Raw genomic sequence first — 24844 nt, 5'->3', positions numbered from 1 at the left:
TATTCACTATAAGCAACCAGGTTATTTATGAATAACCAGCAGTTACTCATCCTTTTGTTTGTTGACTTCCTTTCCCCATATTGTTACCATTAAAGTAAAAAGCTCAGCAATTCCTCATTAGCTGTTCTGTTTATTGCTATTCAATGGAAACACTTTCTTTCCATCTTTACCAAACGTCAATCACAAATTACCATAATGTTTTTGCCAGCACACGTCAGTAGCCATGTGTTTCCTTCATCTGCCAACTCAGCCTTCAGAATGGTCTTTAGTGGCTTCCAAAGAATTCAGATCAAACCTCAGTCATTAAATCCAATTCTTAGGCTTTCTGGGGTTTGTCAGCAACCCCTTCCTCTTCTCACTCTCAAATCTTCCATCCTGGTCTTACTCCTACTACCATGCTCGACAGCTGAACTCCTCTGTCATCCTGGACACGTGTGTTTCCTTCTTAGGCTAAATATTTGCTCTCCATTACTGAAGGGCTACTTCTTCACCCCCCCCCAAATTATTATACCCTTACGACTCCTTAACCTCTCTCTTTAAACTTAACTTTTGCAGTAAGGACGTGCTGTTGCACAACTACTATCTCCTGGTATCTATGTGAGGTGATGGGTATGTTAACTAGCCTGATTTTGGTGAACAATCACTTCACAATGTGCACATACACCAAAACATCAAGCTGTGCATCTTAATATGTACAATTTCTACCTAATTATACCCCAATAAAGCCAATAAAAACCCTATCACTTCCCATGATTCACATTTTTTACAGACTCAAACTCCGCATTTTCAGATGTGTATATAAAATGTGACCTGGGGAAAATACGCAGGTATTTATGTAGTTGCGTGCACCTTGTCTGGGTGGTTGCTGAGGACCAGGGCCTCGTCAAACATATTCTTCCCAGATGCTTACATAAACTCTAGATTAGTGTCATCATCTCAGTTCTGAGTTCTTATTTGTCTATGATAATGGGTCAAAATTACAATGAAATCATGAAAATTCAATTTTAAAAAAAGCTATTTATTGAGAAATGAGAATTTAACCCAATATTAACACTACTCTCCATAAGCCCTGGATCAAAAACATCAAGTCGGTAGAATCTTGCCCTTATTTTAATCACTTCTAATTCAGTTGTCATTAGCCCTTTGTTCTAATGCCTTAGAAAGGCATTATTTCCTAACTCAGTATCACCACCTGTGATATGGTCTCTTTCTAACTCAATCGTGAAATTCAATACACCTATTTCACTCAGCACCTACTACACTAAATACATACAATGAGTATAAAGATGAATAAAGCACAGGACTTATACTTCATTAATGAATTTTTCATCTTATAATGTCCTTTGTAGAGCCCAGATATATATTTCATTTTTTTTTAAAGATTTTATTTATTTATTTGAGAGAGAGAATGAGAGAGAGAGAGAGCACATGAGAGGAGGGAGGGTTAGAGGGAGAAGCAGACTCCCTGCTGAGCAGGGAGCCCGATGCGGGACTTGATCCCGGGACTCCAGGATCATGACCTGAGCCGAAGGCAGTCGCTTAACCAACTGAGCCACCCAGGCGCCCTATATTTCATTTTCATCTACAGCTAATGATGGTCACAAACTCAGTATAAATTTTTGTTTATACTTTCCTTAATAATTTTTATAAAATCCATTGCACATAGGCATATGGAGATCCTAGAATAGAAGAAAACGAATAAAAAAAAGCTAAGAGAACTAAATTTTCTAAAAGATTAAATTTGATTTTGGATTTTTCAAAAACTAGATCCCATTCTTTCTCATTCTGTATTTTGCTTTTTCATTAATCTCAGATATTCATTTGAATTCTTTCACATATAAAGTAACAGAACTGGACCTAAAAAAAAAAAATCCTTGCCCCTGGATGAATCTCAAATTCACTGATTCACTCATTTAAAGTGTTGAGTTCTTACTATGTGTTAGAAAATATAAAAGAAAGCTATTAAGTAGGAAATAAGAATCTATCCTAATATTAAGCATTCTGCATATTTTTAAATAAGCTGATTGTGAAAGCTCAAGTTCAAGTAAATTATAACTAAATTCTGCAATCTACATATACTAGCACTTGGAAGATTACAGGTTATTTGATCTATCACTTTTTATTTTAAGATTTTATTTATTTATTTGACAGAGAGATAGAGAGCACAAGTAGGCTGAGAGTGAGGCAGAGGGGGAGGAAGAAGCAGACTCTCCGCCGAGCAGGGAGCCCGACAGGGGCCTCGATCCCACAACCCTGGGATCATGACCTGAGCCAAAGGCAGGCAGCCACTTAACCAACTGAGGCACTCAGGCACCCCAGATCTATCACTCTTTAAATTCATACTTCAAAATGACAAATTCCTCATGAGTCCCAAGTTTCACTTCTGAAATGAGGTTTGTTCAAGTTTGCATTTCTGCGTATTGTAAAGTACAAACACTGAGTATCAATACTCACCTGTGTTATCACAATGAATACAGCAATGCCAGTGGATGCAGGAGTAGAATCCCACTGTAGAGGTCTGCTTTGAGACTTCTTCATTCTGACTATCGTCCAACCCATGCATAGACTCAGAAGCAGGTATAACATTTGAATTTGGGAAGCAATGTCAAAAACTAATGGGAAATGAAAACCAAAGTCAACCAAGTTTTCATATTACAAAGGATTTGGTCCTTTTTGCATTGAGAATATAATTATACTTTTAAACACAAAAAGATAAGCATTTTCAAAGAGAAGTCGATAAAATTCAGTAATTCAACAATAAGAGATATTCAAGTAGAGCTCTAAAAATTAAAATTTTGCCATTAAGTTTGTAAACATTTCTGAAAATAGAACACTGGCAATACTCTCTCTATATATATCCATATATCTTTATTAAGACCAACTTTAAATCTCTGTTTCCCATTTTTCTTAGCTTTTCTAACTACATAATGCTGTTCTCTATAACAGACTGCTTATTAAAAATAAACACATTTTAAATGTAATTTCTGCAATGTGGAGAATACTAGTGCCTTCATTTCCAGGCTGTTAATTATTTTTTGATGGTTGAACTATATAATGTGAACTTATTTTCTAAAACTATTAAGAAATAGCATGACAATAAAACACATGGCTACTGTAACATTCAATGATGTTGGCTTTAGTGCTAGAGTCCCGAAGACGAACGAAATGGTCCGTGCATTAGTGTGACACGCCACCAGGTGGCCATCACTGACACTGCAGGGGAAGCCTGCTGCTTTCAAAAACGGAGGCAACAAGACCACCCATCCAAGTTCCAGACTTGGAGAAAACAACAATCTATAAATACTCCAAGTGCCATGCATTTTTATTTTGGAAACTCGTATTTATTGACTTAAAAAAGATGATCACTTTCTCATAGGGTATTTTGATGAGGATTTTGGAATAAACGTGATCAGAATTTAACAAAGTGAAACTTTCTTCAAATTGCCAGCCATACCTTTGACGTCTACAACTTTTACTTCTTTTATATAAAGATATTCTTGCAAAAAGAGGTGCAACTAGCTGTACTATAATATATTAAAAAGTTACAAGCTGAAAACCTATTAATGACACACTTTTCCAGATATATTTTGACCATTTTCCCTCTACTCTGCCATGCAAATTAAAACTGGATACTCGACATTTATGCTCACATATTTGTAAGAGTAAATTCTGATAATAAACTGTTACTACATTTGAATGGTACAAAATGTCATGGCCTTTCAGATCAAGCAGTTTTCTTTCATCACAGATTGTAAATGACTGTGATGCCAATTACTTTTATTAAACATCTACAAATACATATTCAGTTATTTAAAGAAGTCAGCCAAAGGAATAGTCCTGCATAAGTTGCTAATTAGCAAACCAAATAGCTGGGGGCATGGAACCCCTCTGTTCTGGCTCAATTCTTTGTATACTAAGTAAGACACATATTGACAGAATACTGTAACTGTAAGCATAGGTAGATAGGACACTGATTATCTGCTGTCACTGAAAAATACCTAACTGTAGACAAAATATACAGGACACACAAAAATCGCACTGTGTGATTTTATTAAAAATCTTGACGTTTTAATCATTTAACTTATCAAACCTGTTGTCAGAACACCAAAATTTAGCATTTACTGTAGTTTAATTAAAAAAAAACAAACACTTTTGCTTTTTAACCTACAGTGAAGATGCCAGACAACCTAAAACACTATTTTGTATGCAGCAGACACTCACAAAAATTCAAAAGTCCTTGATTTTAGTAGTAGCTTCCACTGATGGGCTTCTGTGTGCTTTGCCTCTCAAAAGGCATAAGCTAAATTATTTCTCAGGTTCTGTTCGGCTTTAAAATACTATGGTTCTATTAAACAACCTGAGTCACCTAAGAGACAAGAGCAGGAGAAACCAGTGCTCTCAATACTGTTCAAAAAGGAGAAGCAACTCGCGTTTGTGTCCAAGAGGTGACCAGTACACATCCTCTTCAGGAGGAAAAGAAAGGTTCTAGAAGGTTTAAAATCTTAAAATAGGCAGCAAGATGAGGACAGATGGGTCCTGAGATCATTACAGAGATTACCATGAGCTACCCTATTAAATAAAGAGAGATGAGACTAAAAGAGAATTATGGAAATATTTTAAAAAGTAAATCCCGGAATGGTCTCATATTCAGAATTTGCTTTCTTAGAGCAAATCTTGACTACTTTTCTGGGACTGAAAATGGCATTACAGATTATGGGAACTTTTAAACATTTTTCCCATCACGCTTAGTTGAAAAATTACTTCATCAAAGTTCTTCATTTAAATAAAGGAAAGAAGCTGTGAGGTCAATTCAATTATAGGTATATTCTCTGGCTCTGCGGCAGAAAAAGAAAAAGTCAAAAAAGGGATGAAAACAGGAAAACCACCTTCAGCTTTGGGATCAGAAAACTTGGGTCTGAGTTTGGTCTCTACCGCGCAACAGCTGCTGACATTTGGAAATGAGCTTCCTGTCAAAGAGCCCCGATGCTTTATGTGCAAACTAGGGATAAACATCTCCACATCACTGAGTTTTTCCTGAGATAAACTGAGGGAATGCATATAAGTAAGCTCCAAAAACAATGAAGAACTACACATTTTACCTATTATCAAGAAGAAACTAAACGGGACAGATGGGAACTAAATCTGTAACCCTCTTTACAGTTGGGCTGAATTCTAACCAACCCTGGATAGAAAAATTGTATCATGACGAAAATAATTTACAAAAAAAGGAAAACAAGCCAGAAGCAGAGAGCAAGTTTAGGTTTCAAAAAACACATCTCAGAAGGATACTCACATTCTGCCAAACTTCCCATAAAAGGTATCCCTATTCCATCTTTGGAGTAACTGAGGAATTGAAGAGAAGAGTATTAGTGTAAATTACAAATGCACAAAGATGGTTCATAATCAAAGCCAGCATAATTTTGGCGAACTAATTAGGATTAATTAGACGCAATGGTGAACACAGTTTTAGTGGTTTCGAGTTACCTGGAGAAATGAATATAATTAGCTAACGCTGAGCCGGCCTGTAGCAGCAGTGCAGCTGTCAGAACCTTTAGGATCACGTGCATGGGCCCTCCCTTCTTGATAGCCTGCCACAATGACTGAGCATAAATGCAAGCAAGCACAAAGTACACCAGGACTAGGAGGAAAAAGAACTCATGTAACCCTGTGAAGAGAAGAAAGGAGTTTGCTTCAGTACAACAAAGCCAGTGATAGCGTGGGGTTGCTTTCAAATCTTCCTTCAATATACTTCTAGAACTTGCTTTTTTAATTGGAGTCATAGCATTCCCTTTTGTATGGAAAAAAGGGAAATTGTTAAAATGTGAACAATTTTTTACTTTGGGATAAAGATTTAAATATAAGAAGGCAGATTAAACTAATGTAGATAAAGTCAATCTATAAAAAAGCATCATGGTCAGGGGATAAGCCAGAAGACTAACCGTAGGAGCAGTTTTGTTAAAAAACAATAAATTAAAACAAGGATTTTAGCATTCAGTTAGACATACTTTTTGCATCCAAAGTGGATGACTTTAGTATGAAATTTAGGAACAGATTTCATCAACAATAGTTAAATACACCCTGACGATGGTTCTCAAAGTGCGATCCCTGGGCCAGCAGCATCTGAAGGGAACTTGTTAGAAACAGAAATGCACGTTCTTGGGCCTTATCCCAGCTCTACTGTATTAGAAATTCGGGGAGAGGGGAGCAGCAAGCTGTATTTTAATAAGCCCATCAGGTGATTCTGATGCAAAAGCACAGCTCTGGAATGTACCATTACCCTACATTTCCAGCTAGACAGTTTCAAAATACCTGTTGTGACCAGAGTCCCCTTCTGAAGTCAACCGTCTTCAGCTCTTGTCAAAGAGGAAATCCTATGGAGACCATGAGACTCCATTCCACAGTTGACTAAAGCTAAGACCTGACCTGACCAAACGGCCACCAATCTGAAGACTAGCCACTGGCCACCAGAGTAATTTGGGTCTCAAAGATAAGTCAGGCTAACCATATTCTCTCAGGAAATGAAACCACAAAACATGGAAAGAATTAGGCAATAGAAACTGAAGTTGAAAGGAGCTGATGTTGGGACAGACCAAAGACATCAGATCAGGCCACAGTGAAATAAATATTTTGAGTGAGCAGAAATTTCGAATAAGCAAAGGGAGTTGGTTGGTAAAGACAAGGACAAAGTAAACAAGCAGACTTTGTATTAAAAATGGTGCCACTCATTAAGCAGCTTCTAGTTCCTACTAACAGCTTTCTAGTGCACTGTCCATGCATCCACAACACGAACACCCCCTTTTGCTGCAGTACCTGGAATCTTTTGACTGTGTCTTCATTTTTCAGAAATTTCAGAAAATTTTTATCATAAACTAGAGGTCTAGCTTTGAGTTGAATAGCTTACTTACACCAACTTGGTTACATCTAAAGCTAGTCCCTAATATTAGGATTTTATATTGTATCTACATAACACCGGAGGTATAGTGCCGGTGGCCATGAAGGGGGCTGCCTCTGCTGAATCTGTGGATGAACAGTCTGAACTGCGATCACTCCCATCCAATCGTGAGTGCTGAATCTGCTCCAGTTTCCCATGTGAGGTAAGCTCCAATCAACAGGCAGAGAAAGGCGTATTAATCTTGAAAAAGCAATCCAGAAGATGCAAACAGTAGGAAAAACAGTCATTAAACACTTCAATCTCAATCATGTTTTTGGAATGGTTAGGAGGAAAAAAAAAAAGAGTAGTATTTCAGCCACTGGGTGTCTCTCCTGCTCTACATACATAAATGTCACTAGTTACTTCTCTCATCCAGGTGAAAAAGCATGTTTAGACTTCAGGAAGAGAAGATCAAATAACTGAAAAGGCATAATCTCTTTTTAAACTCCTTACATAGAAAGTATTCCAGCTTTAGAAATAATGGGACGATAAGCCTGGGATTGTTATAGTAATAGAACAAGACAGAAAATACGCTAAACGTATCATCATTGTGAGTCAGTAAAATTCTTTATGTGGTCCGGTCTTTTGAATCTTAGTTTTTATTTTTCCTTCTTAGTATAAAGAATTAAATATGGCATTCTTTTGTTTTATTTACTTAAAATACTTTACAGAGTATCCATTACAAGATAAAGTTTCAGACTCCATCAGGTTACAAATCCATGACGAAAAGAAAATCCTCAGACTATTTACTGAGTAATCAGAATAATATAGGAGGAAGGTACTTGTGAAAAGAAGACCTGTGTCAGTAGCACAAAACAGGATTATTCAGTATTAAGTGTACCTTCCATTAAAGTTAACATTATAAGCAACAAATTTTTTTTCATTCAAATGATATATTAAATAACTTGAACTAGCTCAGGACATTTGTGTCCTATACTTAATATTCATTCATTATTCTTATCTTGACCCTGTCCACAAGATAGTCTAAAGATAAAATGCTGATTCTGCATGCAGTTCTCTTAAATAAATCCCCTCTAGAAAAAAGCAGTCTGTTTTTTTCTCCTCAGTGATCAACTTTATTCTGTCACCATCCTTCACAAGAAAACAATCTATATTTGTTTACTGTGAAATTAAATTCTAATTATAAGACAGGTGGGTACTAAATATTAATGCTCACCTATATACAAAAGAAAAAAATACTGTCAAATGAGCATGCAACAGGCAGCAAACGTATATGTTATAAGGAAATGTGTAGATTTTAAGGCAAGCTTAATGTGAAGAAGCACTGGCAATATTCAGCAGGAAGAAAACTTACAGGACAGCTTCAAAAAACAGTTCCAGCTACATGATGGGAGATGGGAGAAAAGAGGGTAAGAAAAGGGGAGAGTCACTGGGTGGAACACCCCTGCCTACCCCAACGTGCACGTGACCCACAGCGTTTCAAGATATATCCTGATTAGCCTCAACTGACCACAGCAATTCCAACACCCCTGCCAATAAGAGGTAAGCCTAACCCTGTACTCTGACATATTAATCTACCCTCATCTCTTCCCGACACCTTCACTTACATTTGTCTTATGATGTTGCAGAGCAAGGGCACGTGACCTAGCTCTGGCCAGTGAAACCTGACGAGGGGCTTCTGAGAAAGGTTTCCTTGCTCTCAAAAAAGAGATACTGAATATTGTCATTATCTGGATGTGAAGCTCACAAAGTGAACTGCAGTTGCCCTTGAACGTGAAGGAGCTAGCCTAACGACAAAGCTGACAGTCAGAAGATAGGAGGGTACAGAGATGCTGAATAAACCACTGTGAAGAAGCCTCAGAAATTCTTGTTAAGTAAGAATCTAATTTCCTTAGTTTATACCGCTTGCTTATAGTACTTTAAATCAAAAGCATTCCAACATGTTACCAGAGCTAATATCTGGAATCTTAAAAACAGTGAGATAGCAGATGTGACAAAGAATAATATTACAATATTATTCCGATGAAAACCAGCCTACTTTAGATGATAATGCTTTAACTTTCGGGATTCTGAGTACTTGTTTTGGTCTCTAACAAGAGCACAAATATAGTCAATGAAGATTCTAATTTTTTTAAGAAGCAGTTTTACTTTATTCTACCTTAAAACATAATATTCCCATGTAGTATTTTGTCAAGTGGCATCATCCTTGCCTTAGTGTTTTTTTTAAACCTAGACCAATCTGTAAAATATGAGATTAACCAAAGTCTGACAGATACAAAATACATAATTTGTTTCAAAGAAAACAAATTATAAAATCTAACCAGAATAACATGTAACATTAATTGCAGCTATCTGCACCAGGTTATTCTAATTCAAACTCCTTAAACATACAGCTTAATAGTCAATTATCAGTAAAAACCATAGCAAATCAATTTTCCCTACTCAGGGCAGAAAATTAGACAAATAAGCAAAAGTTTCTAAAATAAACTAACTGGGGATTATTCCCTGGAAAGAAATTCCATACCTGAGGCTACAGAATAGGAAGAATCCCTCTCAAGGCACTACTGTAAAACCAATATAACAAAGCAATGTGGGATATGGACTTTTTTTTAAGATTTTATTCATTTATTTGAGAGAGAGAGTGGGAGAGATCACGAGAGGGGGGGAAGAGCAGAGGGAGAAGGAGAAGTAGACTCCCCGCTGAGCAGGGAGCCCAATGTGGGACTTGATCCCAGAACCTGGGATTATGACCTGAGCTGAAGGCAGATGCTCAACCAACTGAGCCACCCAGGCACCTGGGATATGGACTTTCAGATCACTGGTTCCGCACATTAGAATCAACTTGGAGCTTCGACAAACCACAGTTGCCTGGCTTTCACTCCAAAACCAAATCCATCTGAGTCTCAGGGGGTGGACATTTGTATTTTTTTTAAAGCTCTCCAGATGCACAGTGATGGGTTGTGGGCCACTGATTTAGCCTTTGATGTAGAACTAATCATATGTCATGGCAATGTAGAATTAATCATATTTTAAGGGTTTCACATACCTTAAACAATAAAATGATGTGATCCCTAGGAATTAAGCCAGCCTTTAACAACTGAATACTTCTGAGTATGTCTGGCACTTGTAAATAATCAATCCCCACAGATTAGCCTTGCACAGAATCATGCTTAATGAAAATACATACTGTAGGAGGCTCTGTCCCTCATTTAAATATTATTGGTGACATGACCATGTAACTTTCTCCATTCTAGTATAAGACAGATTTTAAACATAAACATAAGCATCAAATCAAAATCAGTCTTGGAGAAGGTAGGTCAGAAGGAGTCCGGACTAAGAGCTGAATTAGAATGGTTCCTGTGAACCCTAAAGAAAAAGCTAACCATAATTCAGGATGCTGGAAAAAACACTGGAAGACGTGGGCAAGGTTCAGGGTGAGCCTGGGCAAGTATGGCTGACATTCAGTGGCCCAAGGGTGGTACAGGCCACAGATGTGATCACTCTATGGCCTACAGTCTATGTTCAGATGTCTAATCGGGAACGAGGAAAGTGACCAAAAATGGGAGCCTGGATAAGGAAGCAAAAAAAAGTGTATCAGGATCTAGTAGAGTCTCATGGGTCCACAAAATAAATAAAACAACCTCTTGAGCTACAGGCAAATTGCCAGGAAGGCAAGAAGGGAAAGGGCTTTTGGACCAACTGCACTATAGGCTGTAGTGTTTGCACATACAGTGAATGCAGCAGAGTATTACTTCCTGTTGAGCCTTTACCAGTCCTAAAAATAACTGTCATATGAAATAATAAAGACTTACGGATAAAAGGGAACTTACAAGCAATTTAATCCACCTGTCCATCCAAAGCTATCAGTTAGACCTGGGTTTCACTGATGCCTTTCCAAACTACAGAAAATAAATGTCAACATCTTTTATAAAGATTAAAAAAATGGGGCCCCTGGGTGGCTCAGTCGGTTAAGCATCTGACTCTTGATTTAGCTCAGGTCATGATCTCAGGGTCGTGGGATTGAGCCCCATGCTGGGCTCTGTGCTGGGGGCTTGGAGCCTGCTTGGGATTCTCCCTCTGCCTCTCCCTCCCCCCTCTAAAATAATAGTAATAATAATAATAAATAAAGATAAAAGAAATGGTAGGACTGAATTGACTTAATTTTTTTTTTTAAAGATTTTATTTATTTATCTGACACAGCGGGGTGGGGAGCAAGCACAAGCAGGGGGGGAGCGGCAGGCTGAGGGAGAAGCAGGCTCCCCGCTGAGCAAGGAGCCCAATGTGGGGCTCGATCCCAGGACCCTGGGATCACGACCTGAGCAAAAGGTAGCCACTTAACCAACTGAGCCACCCAGGTGCCCCTGAATTGACTTCCAATAATGATCCATACTGATCCAAAGTACTGTTAGGTAAAATTTAACCTTTAAATTCGCTTGCATTCAAAAGTAACTCAAGTAGCTTACCCTTCTGTCATTTCCTTCACAGAAAGAACTTTTAAATTTAACTATTTAAAAATGTTTGGCTCTCCATTCTGTTGCTATGTAAATATTTTTTTCAGACTATAAGATATTAAAAAATATTTATCTCTTCATACATTAAGTTACTGGTGACCTACTGTCCATAACACATGCCCCTTGAGTTACATTTCTAGCTGTGGCAATTTACACTTTGAATTAAACAATCGGTTGCATCTAATGTAGCCTCAATTTCTTTCTACCTGCACCCACTCACCTTGATGGCCAATGAGATTTAATGGGATTAAATTTCTAAGCAGACTGATTCTTCCAGATGGGTAATGAACTCATTAAGAAGCAAACTCCTAGTCCTCTTCTTTGATAGACATCCTACAATCTTAGTCTCCATTCTGACATGTCAATTTACAAATCTGCTATAATACTGGTATAGCATGTTTACCATTAATCACAAGAAGTCGTTCATTTCTGTTTGGGCTATGAATCTTACTTCTGTAGGGCAATACGCAGCCAACCCTAAAATTTTGATGAAATATTTTATGGGAGTAAAACAGATTTTGGAAAACATTATAAACTTTGATCATTCCTAAAATGGTTGCAAGCTCCCATGAAGACAATCCCTAATCTCTTTAAACAACTTGGTGAAAGGACAGCCATACAAAATAGTGAAGTTTCCATCTCACTTAAAAATTGATTTTCCTGGGGAGGGTATGTGCTATGGTGAGCGCTGTGAATTGTACAAGACTGTTGAATCACAGATCTGTACTTCTGAAACAAATAATGCAATATATGTTAAGAAAAAAAAAGAAGAAGAAGATAGCAGGAGGGGAAGAATGAAGGGGAGTAAGTTGGAGGGTGAGACAAACCATTAGAGACAATGGACTCTGAAAAACAAACTGAGGGTTCTGCGGGGGTGGGGGATGGGTTAGCCTGGTGATGGGTATTAAAGAGGGCACATTCTGCGTGGAGCACTGGGTGTTATGCACAAACAATGAATCATGGAACACTACATCAAAAACTAATGATGTAATGTATGGTGATTAACGTAACAATAAAAAAATTTTTAAAAAAATTGATTTTCCTTTCTCCCACTCCCACTCCCCCTGCTTGTGTTCCTGCTCTCGTTATCTCTCTGTCAAATAAATCTTTAAAAAAAACCTGATTTTCCAATTTAGATTGCTCAATTTATTAGCATTTTTCTGTTTATAAAAATAATGCTAGGTTATCATAAAACCCACAAAAATGTTTAGAATGCATAGAGAAAACTAAAAATCTATAATTCTACTCCCCAAAATATAGAAACAATCTACTAATATTTTTGTACTTCTTTCTGCTTAATTCTCTGCATTTTTTAACATACTTGAAATCGTAAAATATAAAAATTTAGTGTTCTGCTTTTCTAACTTAATAGTACGGCTATTATTAAAATGCTGTAAGAGGATTCACTTACCATCTGCATACTGTTGGACACAAGTTGTTTTTCATTTTTAATATTCAAAAAACATAACATGAAGATATTTGTGCACAAGTTTTTTCTATATTTAGGACATCTATTTAAGTATATATTCTTACCAGATTCTCCAGCACTAAAATGATCAAATGGATTCCCTTCAGCATCTGGGTTTAGTAACATCATTTCAAATGGGATCTCTTCCGCCTGAGAATTCTCATTGTCATTTTTGCATGTATACTTGTCAGCATAAAACACGTGCCACGTTTGTGGATATGGAACCTGGGACACGGTCAGATTATGTTCAGTCTGATTCATGGTCACTTTAAAGAGAAAGAAAATAGCACTTTCAAAGCGAAACTCTCAAATATATTCATTGTTTCAGTCATATAATCAACTCAGAGTTAGAATTCTTTTGTTTTGTTCTGTCTTAAAAATCAAAGCCCTGGTGTAGTACTGAATAAGGCCTGTAAATCATAAGGCAGATAAAAAATAATGTATCCTCAACAAAGGGGTCACTATAAAAGTACTGTGAAACACCCAAAATGAGTAGAATGGTTTCAATGAAGTTTTGAATCTGAATTTTAAATATTTCAAAGTTTTCAAGTGGATTAGTAACATTAAGAATTTTTTATTGTGGTAAAATATACATAAACACAAAAGTTACCATTTTAGCCATTTTGAAGCATACAGTTAGCTCTGTGGCATTAAGTACATTCACAATGTAACAACTTCATGACAACGGGTAACAACTACAGTGACATTTTGAAAATTATATTTGAGTTAAATTTAAAATGGAGCATTCAACTCAGGGATTCATTAGATTTAAAAACTATGACCCACAAATACTTTCAAAAGATTTTCCAAAATCTTTTTCTCATTGATTATTCTTTACAAAGGTACTGAAAGGAGAAACGTAGAAATAACCGGAATTTAAGAGTTGTTCTACTGGGTCAGGTCTACACAGGGCGGGGATGGGGAGGCTCATGTTGTAGCTGGCACTACACAGATCTGTGTTGAATCCTGGCTCCAATACTTACTTACCTTCTGTGTAAACTTGGGCAAGTTATATAAGTAATGACACTTTCTTCATCTGTAAAATGAAGATAATACTTAGAGCAAAGAGTTGATGGAAGGACTAAGTTACATGAGTCATTTACCACGATACCTATCATACAGTAAGTGCCGAATAAAGGTTCTCTTTTTCCTTTCTTTGAAACAAGGTAGTTATACTAATAAATGGTTCTTTTATTATGTTCAGTTACCCACTGTATAGCACATCATTTGTTTTTGATATAGTGTTCAATGATTCATTAGTTGTGTGTAACACCCAGTGCTCATCACAACACATGCCCTCCTTAATACCCATCACCCTGTTACCCCATCTCCCCGCCCTCTCCCCTCTGAAACCCTCAGTTTGTTTCCTGGAGTCCAGAGTCTTTCATGGTTTGTCTCCCTCTCTGATTTCTCCCCCTTCAGTTTTCCCTCCCTTCCCCTATGGTCCTCCTTATGTTCCACATATGAGTGAAACCATATAATTGTCTTTCTCCAATTGATTTATTTCACTTAGCATAAACCCCTCCAGTTCCATCCATATCGATGCAAATGGTGGGTATTCATCCTTTCTGATGGCTGAATAATAATTCCATTGTATATATATGTACCACATCTTCTTTATCCATTCATCTGTTGAAGGATATCTTGGCTCCTTTCACAGTTTGGCTATTGGGGACATTGCTGCTATCAACACTGGGGTGCATGTGCCCCTTCTTTTCACTGCATCTTTATCTTTGGGGTAAATACCTAGTAGTGCAATTGCTGGATCATAGGGTAGCTCTATTTTTAACATCTTGAGGAACCTCCATACTGTTTTCCAGAGTGGCTGCACCAGCTTGCATTCCCCCAACAGTGTAAGAGGGTTCCTCTTTCTTCACATCCTTGCCAACATTTGTTGTTTCCTGTTTTGTTAATTTTTGCCGTTCTAACTGGTGTAAGGTGGAATCTCATCGTGGTTTTGATTTGTATTTCCCTGATGGCTAGTGACGTTGAGCATAATAAATGGTTCTCAATCCAGGGTAATTGTGCTCCCCTCCAGTGCATTTGAGAAAGTGTAGGGACAGTTCTGTTGTCACAATAGTTAAGAAGGTCCTTGGAGGCAGGCTGTGCTAAACTTCATGCAATCCAAGGTAAAGTTTCATACAATAAAGACCTGTTCCACCCAAAATGCCAATAGCACCCCCTTTGAGAAACACTAATGATGTCTAAGATGCCTTCCAAATCTGAAACTATGATTCTGAGGCACTCACTTACACTACCACGAAGCTGTAGGACAGTAGTGTCTCAAATGCTATGTATAATAAAAAGAGTAAAAAGAGTAAGATGAGGAAGTCTTGGTGCTGTTACTTAATAACCTTGCAGCTCAGCAAATAAATTGCTTAACCTCTCGAAATGTGTTTCTTCAGTAGTAAAATTAAGATACTGACTGTTTAACACAGAGTTCTCATGAGGAGCAAATGAGACAGTATCTGAAAATCCTATGTAAAGAGCTTGATTCTATACAAAGTATTCTTAAAATATAAGATTATTCCCAATTCTAGATTGCCCCCATAGCATGCCAGTTAGTCTTGATCTTTTTCTCAATTGAAGAAAAATACTTTTTAATAAAAAGACACTTTCTGAGATAAACGTGGGGATCTGCACTGGGGCATTATGAACTTATTCATTTTCATGGTGTCATAATGGTATTGTTATTATGGAGAACTGCTCATGACACCCACAGCTTATTTTCTTATGCCTTGATTAAAAACAAAAATCACACACACAAATGTAAAGCAAATGTAACAAAATATTAACAATTACTGAATCTAAGCAAAGGATATATGGATGTTAGTTGTACTACACTTTCAACTTATCTTTATGATTGAAAACTTCCCAAATAAAATGTTAAAACGCTATTTATAAGTTGTCTTTATAAATGAGATACGGATTTATCTAGTCAGGATTCAAATTTTGAGGACTTAGACTTTACAACTGGGAATTTCATTAAAAGTAGTTAAAGGGGACAAGATGATTTTTATTAACAATGCTACAGCATTTTTGGGGGGCTATATTAATTTAGCTGACATTTATACTACTGTTTTTGGTTTATTTTTTTACTGTATAGCTTCTTGAAAAATGTAGCAAAGACTCTACTTTCTGTTAAATATCTGAAGACCTTTAATAAGAATTCAATATATGATCAATAGTGGCTCAGAAATCAGGCTTTTGAAATATGAAGCTCACGATTACATAATCTGGACTTTATAATATAAAGGTTCTGATATGTTGCCGTTTTATCACTTGCACTTTTTTCTTAGATAAAACAACATAAAAATTAACCATTACATTTTACCAATATACTTTTTAATGTTTCATTTTCAATTATGCAGATTTACATAAAATAAAAACAAAAGTGTGCTTCAAAAAGTGATATTGGCCTTCAGTTATTTGTCTTGTGGCCTTTTTTAGCAAGCCTGGGAAACAAGAATCTTGACAAAACTGTATGTTCATTGTTTCTGAGACAAAAGACTACCACACAGCATACATAGTCCATGCTGATGTAATTAATATCTCACATATTAACAAAACTTGAATTGCAGAGAATGGTGTCACCTGGCTAGCTGCCCAATCATGTTATAAAAGAAAATGCACAGAATAATAAAATGCTAACAGCTTTAAATGATTTATAAAATACACTAAATGTACAAAAGGAATTACTGTGTGTGATATAAAAAGACAATACTGAAAATGTTTTATAAGCAAAATATTTAGCTCTTGTAACCCGAACCTCCTTGTTAATTTTTTTTTACATAAAGTCGTAATTTTCAGTGCTTTTAAATGTCTCATTTGCTTTCTTTAAAAACCTACAAAATAGTTTTTATCATTTTTAAAAAATCTGATGTTTTATGACTTTACTGAAAGAGGAAAAAGGAAGACTGAAAAATAATTTCTCAAACACTAATTTGGGGAAATGTGTACACACAAGCAACATTCGACACTACAGAATTTTTCAAATCTGCTAGTCTTTTCATAGTTCACAGCAGCAGTAAGGTTTTACATAGGAGTTTGGCATAGTTAATGAACTCATTACCAAGTACGTGAAAGGCTATTAATTCTTAAAAGTCTCATTAATGGCCAGGAAATGAGAATTATTTCTACAAGAAATTATTTAAAAATATGTGGTACAACTACATTGTCATGAATTTAAGGATATGCTTTTTGTTTCAATGCACCAAAGCTCCTGAATAATGACATACTATAAATATGACAGCTAATATGTAAAAGTTAGAGAATATTTCTTAAGACTTGGCTTTTGTTGCTGGGAAAAGAGTTGATGAAATTTGCAGAAAGCAATATATATATATCACCAGTATTTAATTTATTCCAGGTCCCAAAATTTAACAAAACAATCTTCATTCCTCACAAATTCCTGTTTCCTGAGATCTTCCATTCCAATAATTTCAAAGAATACTCAACAGAAGAAGAATAGAGAAGAAGGAAAAATAGCTTAAGGAACAACTGCAAGAGGTTTTTGGAGGCTGCAGCCTTAAATATGTATATATGCAACTCCATCCTAAAGAGTTATAATTAGAATCACAGCAGTTTAGGACTTTCAGGAACCATAATGAAAACTTACCAAACTTTCTTGTTGTACAGATAGCTAAAGTGAAGCTCAAAGAAAACTGGCAGTGATTCTCAGTTTAGCAGTCTTTCCACTGCACTGTGCTCTCTCCCTGGACATGTAAGGTCTGCGACTGAAGGTATATGACTGATACAAAATTTATGTTTTTGCAAGTGTACACAGTATATAGTATAACATTAACGACATAATATAAAAAACTAAATTCCTACAGCTCAAAGCTTTAAATTGCCTGTTAAGTTTTTACTGGAAGAAAAAGACCAAATACAAAGCAATCAACCTACCAACCAGATATGAAAGGTGCCAAATACAAAGCAATCAACCTTGCAACCCAAAAAAACCCCTCAATCTCTTCCACAAATGGTGTTGGGAAAACTGGACAGCTACAACCAAAAGAATGAAACTGGACCACTCTCTTACACCATACACAAAATAAAATGGATTAAAGACCTAAGTGTGAGACCTGAAACCATAAAAGTCCTTGAAGAGAACATGGGCAGTAATTTCTCTGATCTCAGCTGTAGCAACATTTTTCTAGATATGTCTCCTGAGGCAAGGGAAATAAAAGCAAAAATAAATTACTGGGACTACCTCAAAATAAAAAGCTTCTGCACAGTGAAGGAAACAATCAACAAAACAAAAAGACAACATGGGAGAATATACTTGCAAATGACATATCTGATAAAGGGTTAGTATCCACAATATATAAAGAACTTATAGAACTCAACACACCAAAAAACCAGAAATAATCCATTAAAAAATGGGCAGAAGACATGAACAGACATTTCTCCAAAGAAGACATACAGATGGCCAACAGACACATCAAAAGATGCTCAACATTATTAATCATCAGGGAAATGCAAATCAAAAACACAATGAGCTATCACCTTGCAACTGTGAGAATGGTTAAAATCAAAAACACAAGAAATAACAACTGTTGGGCGCCTGGGTGGCTCAGTCGTTAAGCGTGTGCCTTCGGCTCAGGTCATGATCCTAGAGTCCTGGGATCGAGCCCCACAGATGGGTGGAGGGATGGGTGAAAAAGATGAAGGGGATTAAGAGAACATTTATCATGATGAGCTCTGAGCGATGTACAGAGTTGTTTAATAACTGTATTATACACCTGAAACTAATATAACACTGTTTAACTATATTGGAATTAAAATAAAAAAACAAAAATGAAAGCCCTTCAAGCCCTAAGCTCTATGACAATTCATCCTACAAACAGTAAACTAAGCACTAGGGTATGGTAAATTTTCATTCTCATACTACCATGTAACTAACATTCATAGTACTTATCACAATTGCAATTTCACATTTATTCACACTGATCAGATTCATTTCTGTTACTACCACTAATCTTAAGGATGAAAAGAGTATATTTTGGTCCCTGATTTATCACAAGTGCCTTGCCTAGTATGTGAAACAATGGAAGTGCTCAGTGAATGAGTGAATGAGTAGACCAAAAGGGCCCTGCTGCTCTGACTGATTTCATAACAAACACATAAGATGTAAAGTGGTAACTATAATATGTGCTGTGGGAGAGAACAAGCTATAAAAACTCAAGTGTCAACTTAGTATTGGAAGGGCCAAAGAGGAAGGGAAGAACAAACAAAGTCTGTGCAAAGGCCCAGGATAGCACTGAAATAAAACAAGCCTACAGATAAAATGAGGGAGGAGGGGACAGTGCTGTGAGATGGAACGGAGGGGGTAAACAATGGCTAGACCCTGATGGCTTTGCTGATCAGGTTAAGGAGATCTGTCTTTGTCCTAACAGCAAAAGAAAATGACTGGAGTATTTCAAGGTGTGGTGAAGAAATGAACGTGACATGATCAAATCCGCTGCAGAAAGATCACTCTGGTTACAGGGGGCACGAGCATGGCTGCAGTGGCCGGAGAGGAGACTACTGCAACAGGCAAAAGATTATGGCAGCCCAGATAACAGGGTGGGGGCAGAGACACAGAAAAACAGATGAATTCCAGAGATATTCAGAAGTCACTTACTGACAAGCTGGAAGAGGATGGAGAGGTCAAAGAGGGAGTGTTGGAAGACTCCCTGGATTCTAGCTTGTTTATTGGACAGATGGTGGTGCCAGGTCCTGAAACAAGGAACACTGGAAGAGGAAGAGAACCAGGTTTGGATGGGCAAGATGATGAACTGGTTTGGGACATTATAAGGAGTGGGAATGTAAGGCTAGAACTTTTTATCCATATGTGGAACATTGAGATGACCAAATTGGTAGAGAAAGGAAAAGATAACTGATAATGAACATTTGCACAAATTTCCCAGGTGAAAAAACAAACAAACAAAACGAATTTCCCAGGTAAGTTCTGAAAATCAGGGGAAAGGTAAAATGAGTTTATGTAACTGTCTCTTTGATGTCTGAATCTAGTCATTCAAGACTTCTTCAGCATACTGTCAATGTCATCTCGTTAATCTAGATAAGAGATCCCCACAAGAGGTGGCAAGGATTGGGGGGCTTCTACTCTTTTTTTTTTAAACAATTTATTTATTTATTTGAGAGAGAGAACATGAGGCAGGGGATGGGGGTGGGAGAGGGAGAGAGAGAATCTCAAGCAGACTCCACGCTAAGTGTAGAGCCCAAAGTGGGGCTCTCTTGCAATCCTGAGATCATGACCTGAGCCGAAATCAAGAGTCGGATGCTCAACCAACTGCGCACCCAGGCACCCCGCACCCCGCACCCCAGGGGCTTCTACTCTTGTCCCTATTCAGCCAGCTGCCTTATGAGGGACCCAGAGAGCTGATGAGACTAGGAAGACTAAAAGTTCAGAAAATGGCAACGTTTTACTTGACTAGATTAAAAGAAGATTAAGACTCACTGATATGCAAAACATGGTAGGGGAAATGGGGGGGAAATAGGGGGAAAAGAGAGGAGAGAGATAATTCCTACTTTTTCTCATGGATGCTTCACATTTCTAATATCGCCTACAACCAACTAACTTCCAAGGGGTAAAATGGGTAGCATGGTATATGCCCTTCATTTCTACAGAAATTAAAAAGAGTTTCACTGATCCTGGATACTGCACCCTAATACTTGGGAGAGTGCTGATGAGAATGGAAGGGTTCAAGGACACAGGCAACTAGGATAAAAGCAGAGCTTCTCCAGAAACAAATCTAGAAGTTTACAAATGATGTGGTGCTGGTACATCCTAAAATGACATACTTTGTCACCATATGACTAGGTCCCATGTTCCAATAACATGTTGCAAAACAGCACCACTTGGGCTAAATCATACAATTAATGAGATAATGCCTATTTAGTGCTTAGCTCAGTGCTAGCAGATAATAAGCATTCAACCAATGCTATTATTCACCCCATGCTCCCGCTGGGCCAGAATATACCATACTGGTATGAAGTATGCGACTTACCGGTAAGAAGTCCGAATGAAGTAAAGTACGCCTTTATACACTGTCCGGATATTTTTCAAAAATTTTCAATGAGGAGGGGAGAGGCATTCTCTCCTTTGATCAAGGAAAGCTTTAGCTTAAAATGCACTAGACAAAATGTCTTCACAGTGTGATGTGTCATGAAACATCTTGGTATGAAAACAAAGATTTCAACATTCAGGAGGAAAAAAAAAAAAACGTATCTAATGATCAAAGAAAAAAGGATATACTCACTTGTCAACTGAGCTTTGGATAATTTTTCACCACAACTATAACCATGACTGCTGTCCTGTAGCTTTAGCCATTCTTGGGCTTGGAACAGGTAGAGTTTAGCTTCTTTTCCAACAGCTACTGCTATATTGTTGATTCTGACACACAGAAGAGCATGGTCACCTTGACATTAAAACAAAAATTATTAACTAGTTTGGTCTTGTATGGAACTAACACGGTAAGACAATTCAACCCCTCTATCAAAATAGGAATTTAAAGAGCACAGAGTTTTTCTTTTTTAATTTAAATTCAGTTAATTAACATATAGTGTATTATTAATTTCAGAGGTAGAGCTCAGTGATTTATCAGTATTACAGAATACCCAAGCGCAGTTTTTCTTAAATCTCACTTAACTAGGTAGATCACACTGGAATGAGCATCCCATTCAGGTGCAAATCAGAAGACTATTCATATTAATTATCCAAATTAATGTGTGGTATCTCCTTACACTTCCAATGAAGAGTGATGCCATTTCACTGAATAAACAGCAACATCTGCTGTATCTGGACATTCACTATAACAGAATTTTTGCCTCATTTTACAACCACTCCACGTCTTTAATATTTGTTCATAAACTATATACAGAAATTTCCCACCAAAGTTTTTATTTTCTAATAGAACATGTGTGTTAATATTGTACTTTTAATGTAAAAAATTGGCATAGCTAATAGCAAGAAAGTTTAAACAAATTAGTCTGGGGGCAGACATTTTCCACCTGATAAAAAATTTGACATGTGACTTTTACAAAGGAACTTGCAGAACAATAGATGGTGTGAGACATTATAGAATGAGCCTGGCTGCACACACTAAGCACATTTAAGGCCCCGAACAGAAATGGCAAAAAGTAGTTGCCTCTAGGGAAAGGGACTCTGGGTGAGGAGAAGCAAAGCAGTAGACTGTTTTCATTTTAAGATCTCTTCTGGGCTGTTGTCATGTTTGTTATTATAATTATCATTTTGATTAAACATTTTAAATAAATTTAAATGTACAGTATGTATCAAGGGATGTCCAAGTCTCCTACATAAATTGATTACATTATAAATTATCCAAAATTTTAAGAAGTGACGCGAAGGCTTAACATCTTAAATCGCGTTCTGAGTTAGCCTATTATTTCGGTATAATATAGTTTTATTATTTTACTGAATTCAAATTCACTGAAGACTGGTAATAATAAAAAACATATATACACACACACATAGAAAGAGCGTGTATGTGTGTTAATACACTTGGAACACTCAATTCCTCAATCTTCACTGAGATATCTGGATTTCCTACCTATGTTTCTCCTCCATGTTTACCATGGGTTGTCTGAGTCCCTCTGCTAGTGATAACCCACGTCATAGCTTCCATATATCCCAGATTTTCCAGCACTGTCCAGCTTGTGCCATTTATTGTAGTGTCTTTGCTATCACTGTCAATATTCCAAGTACAGTTACAGACAGCTGACTTAAGAAAACTAAAAATGTGAACTAAAATATAATCAAGTGTTTTTAGAGTTTCTTCTTCACCCAAGGTCTGTGCCACACTGGATTTTGGAAAACTGGGGTGCATTCCTTTTCTCAACTATTTTAAACACTCTGATTTAAAAAAAAAACCTTCAGGTTCCCATCCCTTTACACCACCAATTCTGTAATTTTGCAATACTTTAAATTCCTTTCCTACCCCAAAATAGCTTCTTGTTTCTATTACCTTCTCTTAAGAATCCTCCCTGGGACAACAATCTGACAGTGCATCTTTTAATGCTAAAAACTGTATTAAGGATACCAACCTCATCAAGGCAAATAATTATTTGCAAAACAATACCAGTCAAATTCAGTACCAAAAGTATGTACCAAGAAAATCACTTAAATTTCGAGAGTGCAAATAAAGCAAAAATTAGAATGAATTGCAAATTCATTCATTTAAGACTAACTGATTTTTGAGGGAAACCAGGAAGGAAGCAGTTCTTTCAGAAGGGCCAGATACAAATGATGAAGATTCCAGGACACACCTACATGCATTTCTGTCAAGTGACTTCTAGGCCTCCTGGTCCATGGTAAATCTACTCCTTTAGTAGTGGAGGAACCAAACTGTCCCAGCAATTGTGACCACCAGATTAGCAGGTATTTTATTTGGTTTCCCAAACCTCTCTGCTTCAGGTAGGTTTTAGCAAATTATCTTAAAAACAAAGACCGAACCCAGGGAAATCTAAGTTCTGGAGCTTAAATGCACACGTTAAGTACAGTGCCTTAGTGTATATAATCAGGCTGAGACAGGAGTGAGCAAACGATGCTCCCTTGAGGGAAGGATCTCGAAAGATGCAGCAGAGGAAGTCCTCCGTACTTTCGTTCGCGTGCGGAAGGTGGGGGAAATGGTGTTTCAAGTGCAGAATACAATCACTAATCGGGGGAGGGTGCTGACCAGGGAGTGGGGCACAGCAACAGCAGGGTTGGCATTAACGCATCCCTCGATTCCCGCAGCTGCGGTCGGGGGTGGGCCGCCGGCGACGCGGGAAGCGCAGGTGGGGCCGGGGGCAGTCCCCCGCGGCGCCGCCGCCGGCTCCAGGCCTGCCCCCGCGAGGCGGGGAGGCGCGGAGGCGCGGAGGCGCGGCCCGCGGATGGGCCCACGCGCCTGCATCCCGCTCCCCGCCCCCGCACCTACCGTGGAACTCGAAGTGGCCGATGCTCTGGCCCTCAGCGTCTCGGGCCGCGGCGCTGCTGAAGCTACCCCGCAGGGTCTTACCCTGGCTGCCCGGCGGCCACCAGCAGCAGGTGAGGGCCACCGCCAGCAGCCGCAGGGCTCCCATCCCCCCCACTTCCCTCTCGGCACCCACACCCCGGCCCTAACCGCCTGCTGCCGCCTTCCCCACGTCGGCAGCCGGGGCTGAGGGAAGAGGGAGCAGGACCGGCGTCCCGGACCCGCCCCCGGAAGGCTGACAACCTATGTGGCAGGCCCCTCCGCCACGAGCCAAGTACACCCACCAATCAGAGGCCGAAATGGGCGGGACGTGCGGGGGCGCGCGTCCCATCACTCCCCAGCCTGCTGGCTAGTTCCCGCCTTTTTTATGGAGACTCAGAAGGATGCTGCTTCAGGTTACGGAAAAAGCCTTGCCCTCCGTCGTCCCCGGGCGTGGTGCTACTGCGCATGCGTGGGCTCGCCCGCAAGGCTCCCGAGGGCTTTCCGGGTGGGTTTGTAGGATTCAGGAAGAAATGAGGAGAACCGCGGGACAGCCATGGGTCTGATGAAGAAAGTTCCCGCAAAGCCCGAGGTGCCTGGCAACCTACTGAACGTAACGTTTCCGCTTTACTGTCTCAAAGACACCTCACTGTACATGTTCAAGTTTAACGCATGAATTCTCTTGGCACGTCTAACCGATTTTAACCTCTTAGGTTCCCTGTGTTCTTGAATTACATCGTCAGACAGCTGGGAAGTATAGCTTACATCCGTACATACAGTCATCTCAATGATTCTGGGCTGCGATGGTAGGAAGGAGCTGCCAATCTCCATATCCAGACCATTATGGTATCATCTTCCTTGGCCTGCGGCAAGTAACCTGCCACCAGTCTTAATTTTCTCCAGTTGGCCACACACAGCCCACCTCTACCCTAGAGCCACAGAAAGCTAGAAAGCTATAGGAAACGAAATTTGACTGCATCACTTCCTTCAAAGGTTTTTGATCACCTGTAGTACACAA

At 38.3% G+C, this 24844-nt stretch overlaps 1 protein-coding gene across 3 annotated transcripts in view; it reads right to left on the bottom strand.

The window, feature by feature from the left end:
- The window catches only part of GPR180 (G protein-coupled receptor 180), a 29904-nt gene extending 5842 nt beyond the window's left edge, over nucleotides 1–24062 (bottom strand). Inside the window, exons 1-6 of one of the 3 annotated variants that reach the window (XM_028112078.2) lie at nucleotides 23812–24062; nucleotides 21136–21294; nucleotides 12937–13137; nucleotides 5485–5665; nucleotides 5294–5343; nucleotides 2455–2612 (exon numbers count right to left, since the gene is read on the bottom strand). In XM_028112078.2, the coding sequence (XP_027967879.1) occupies nucleotides 2455–2612; nucleotides 5294–5343; nucleotides 5485–5665; nucleotides 12937–13137; nucleotides 21136–21294; nucleotides 23812–23956 (894 nt within the window). In that variant the 5' untranslated portion in view covers nucleotides 23957–24062. The remainder of the gene's footprint in view (nucleotides 1–2454; nucleotides 2613–5293; nucleotides 5344–5484; nucleotides 5666–12936; nucleotides 13138–21135; nucleotides 21295–23811) is intronic. The other 2 variants (XM_028112079.2, XM_028112080.2) reach the window with 2 other exon arrangements.
- Nucleotides 24063–24844: the final 782 nt, after the last annotated feature.

This window comes from Eumetopias jubatus, unplaced genomic scaffold (genome assembly GCF_037043125.1).
Source record: "Eumetopias jubatus isolate StellerSeaLion01/CBP00866 unplaced genomic scaffold, mEumJub1_p1.0 scaffold_3, whole genome shotgun sequence".
Taxonomy (NCBI): Eukaryota; Metazoa; Chordata; class Mammalia; order Carnivora; family Otariidae; genus Eumetopias; species Eumetopias jubatus.
This window is presented reverse-complemented; position numbering and strand designations above follow the sequence as displayed.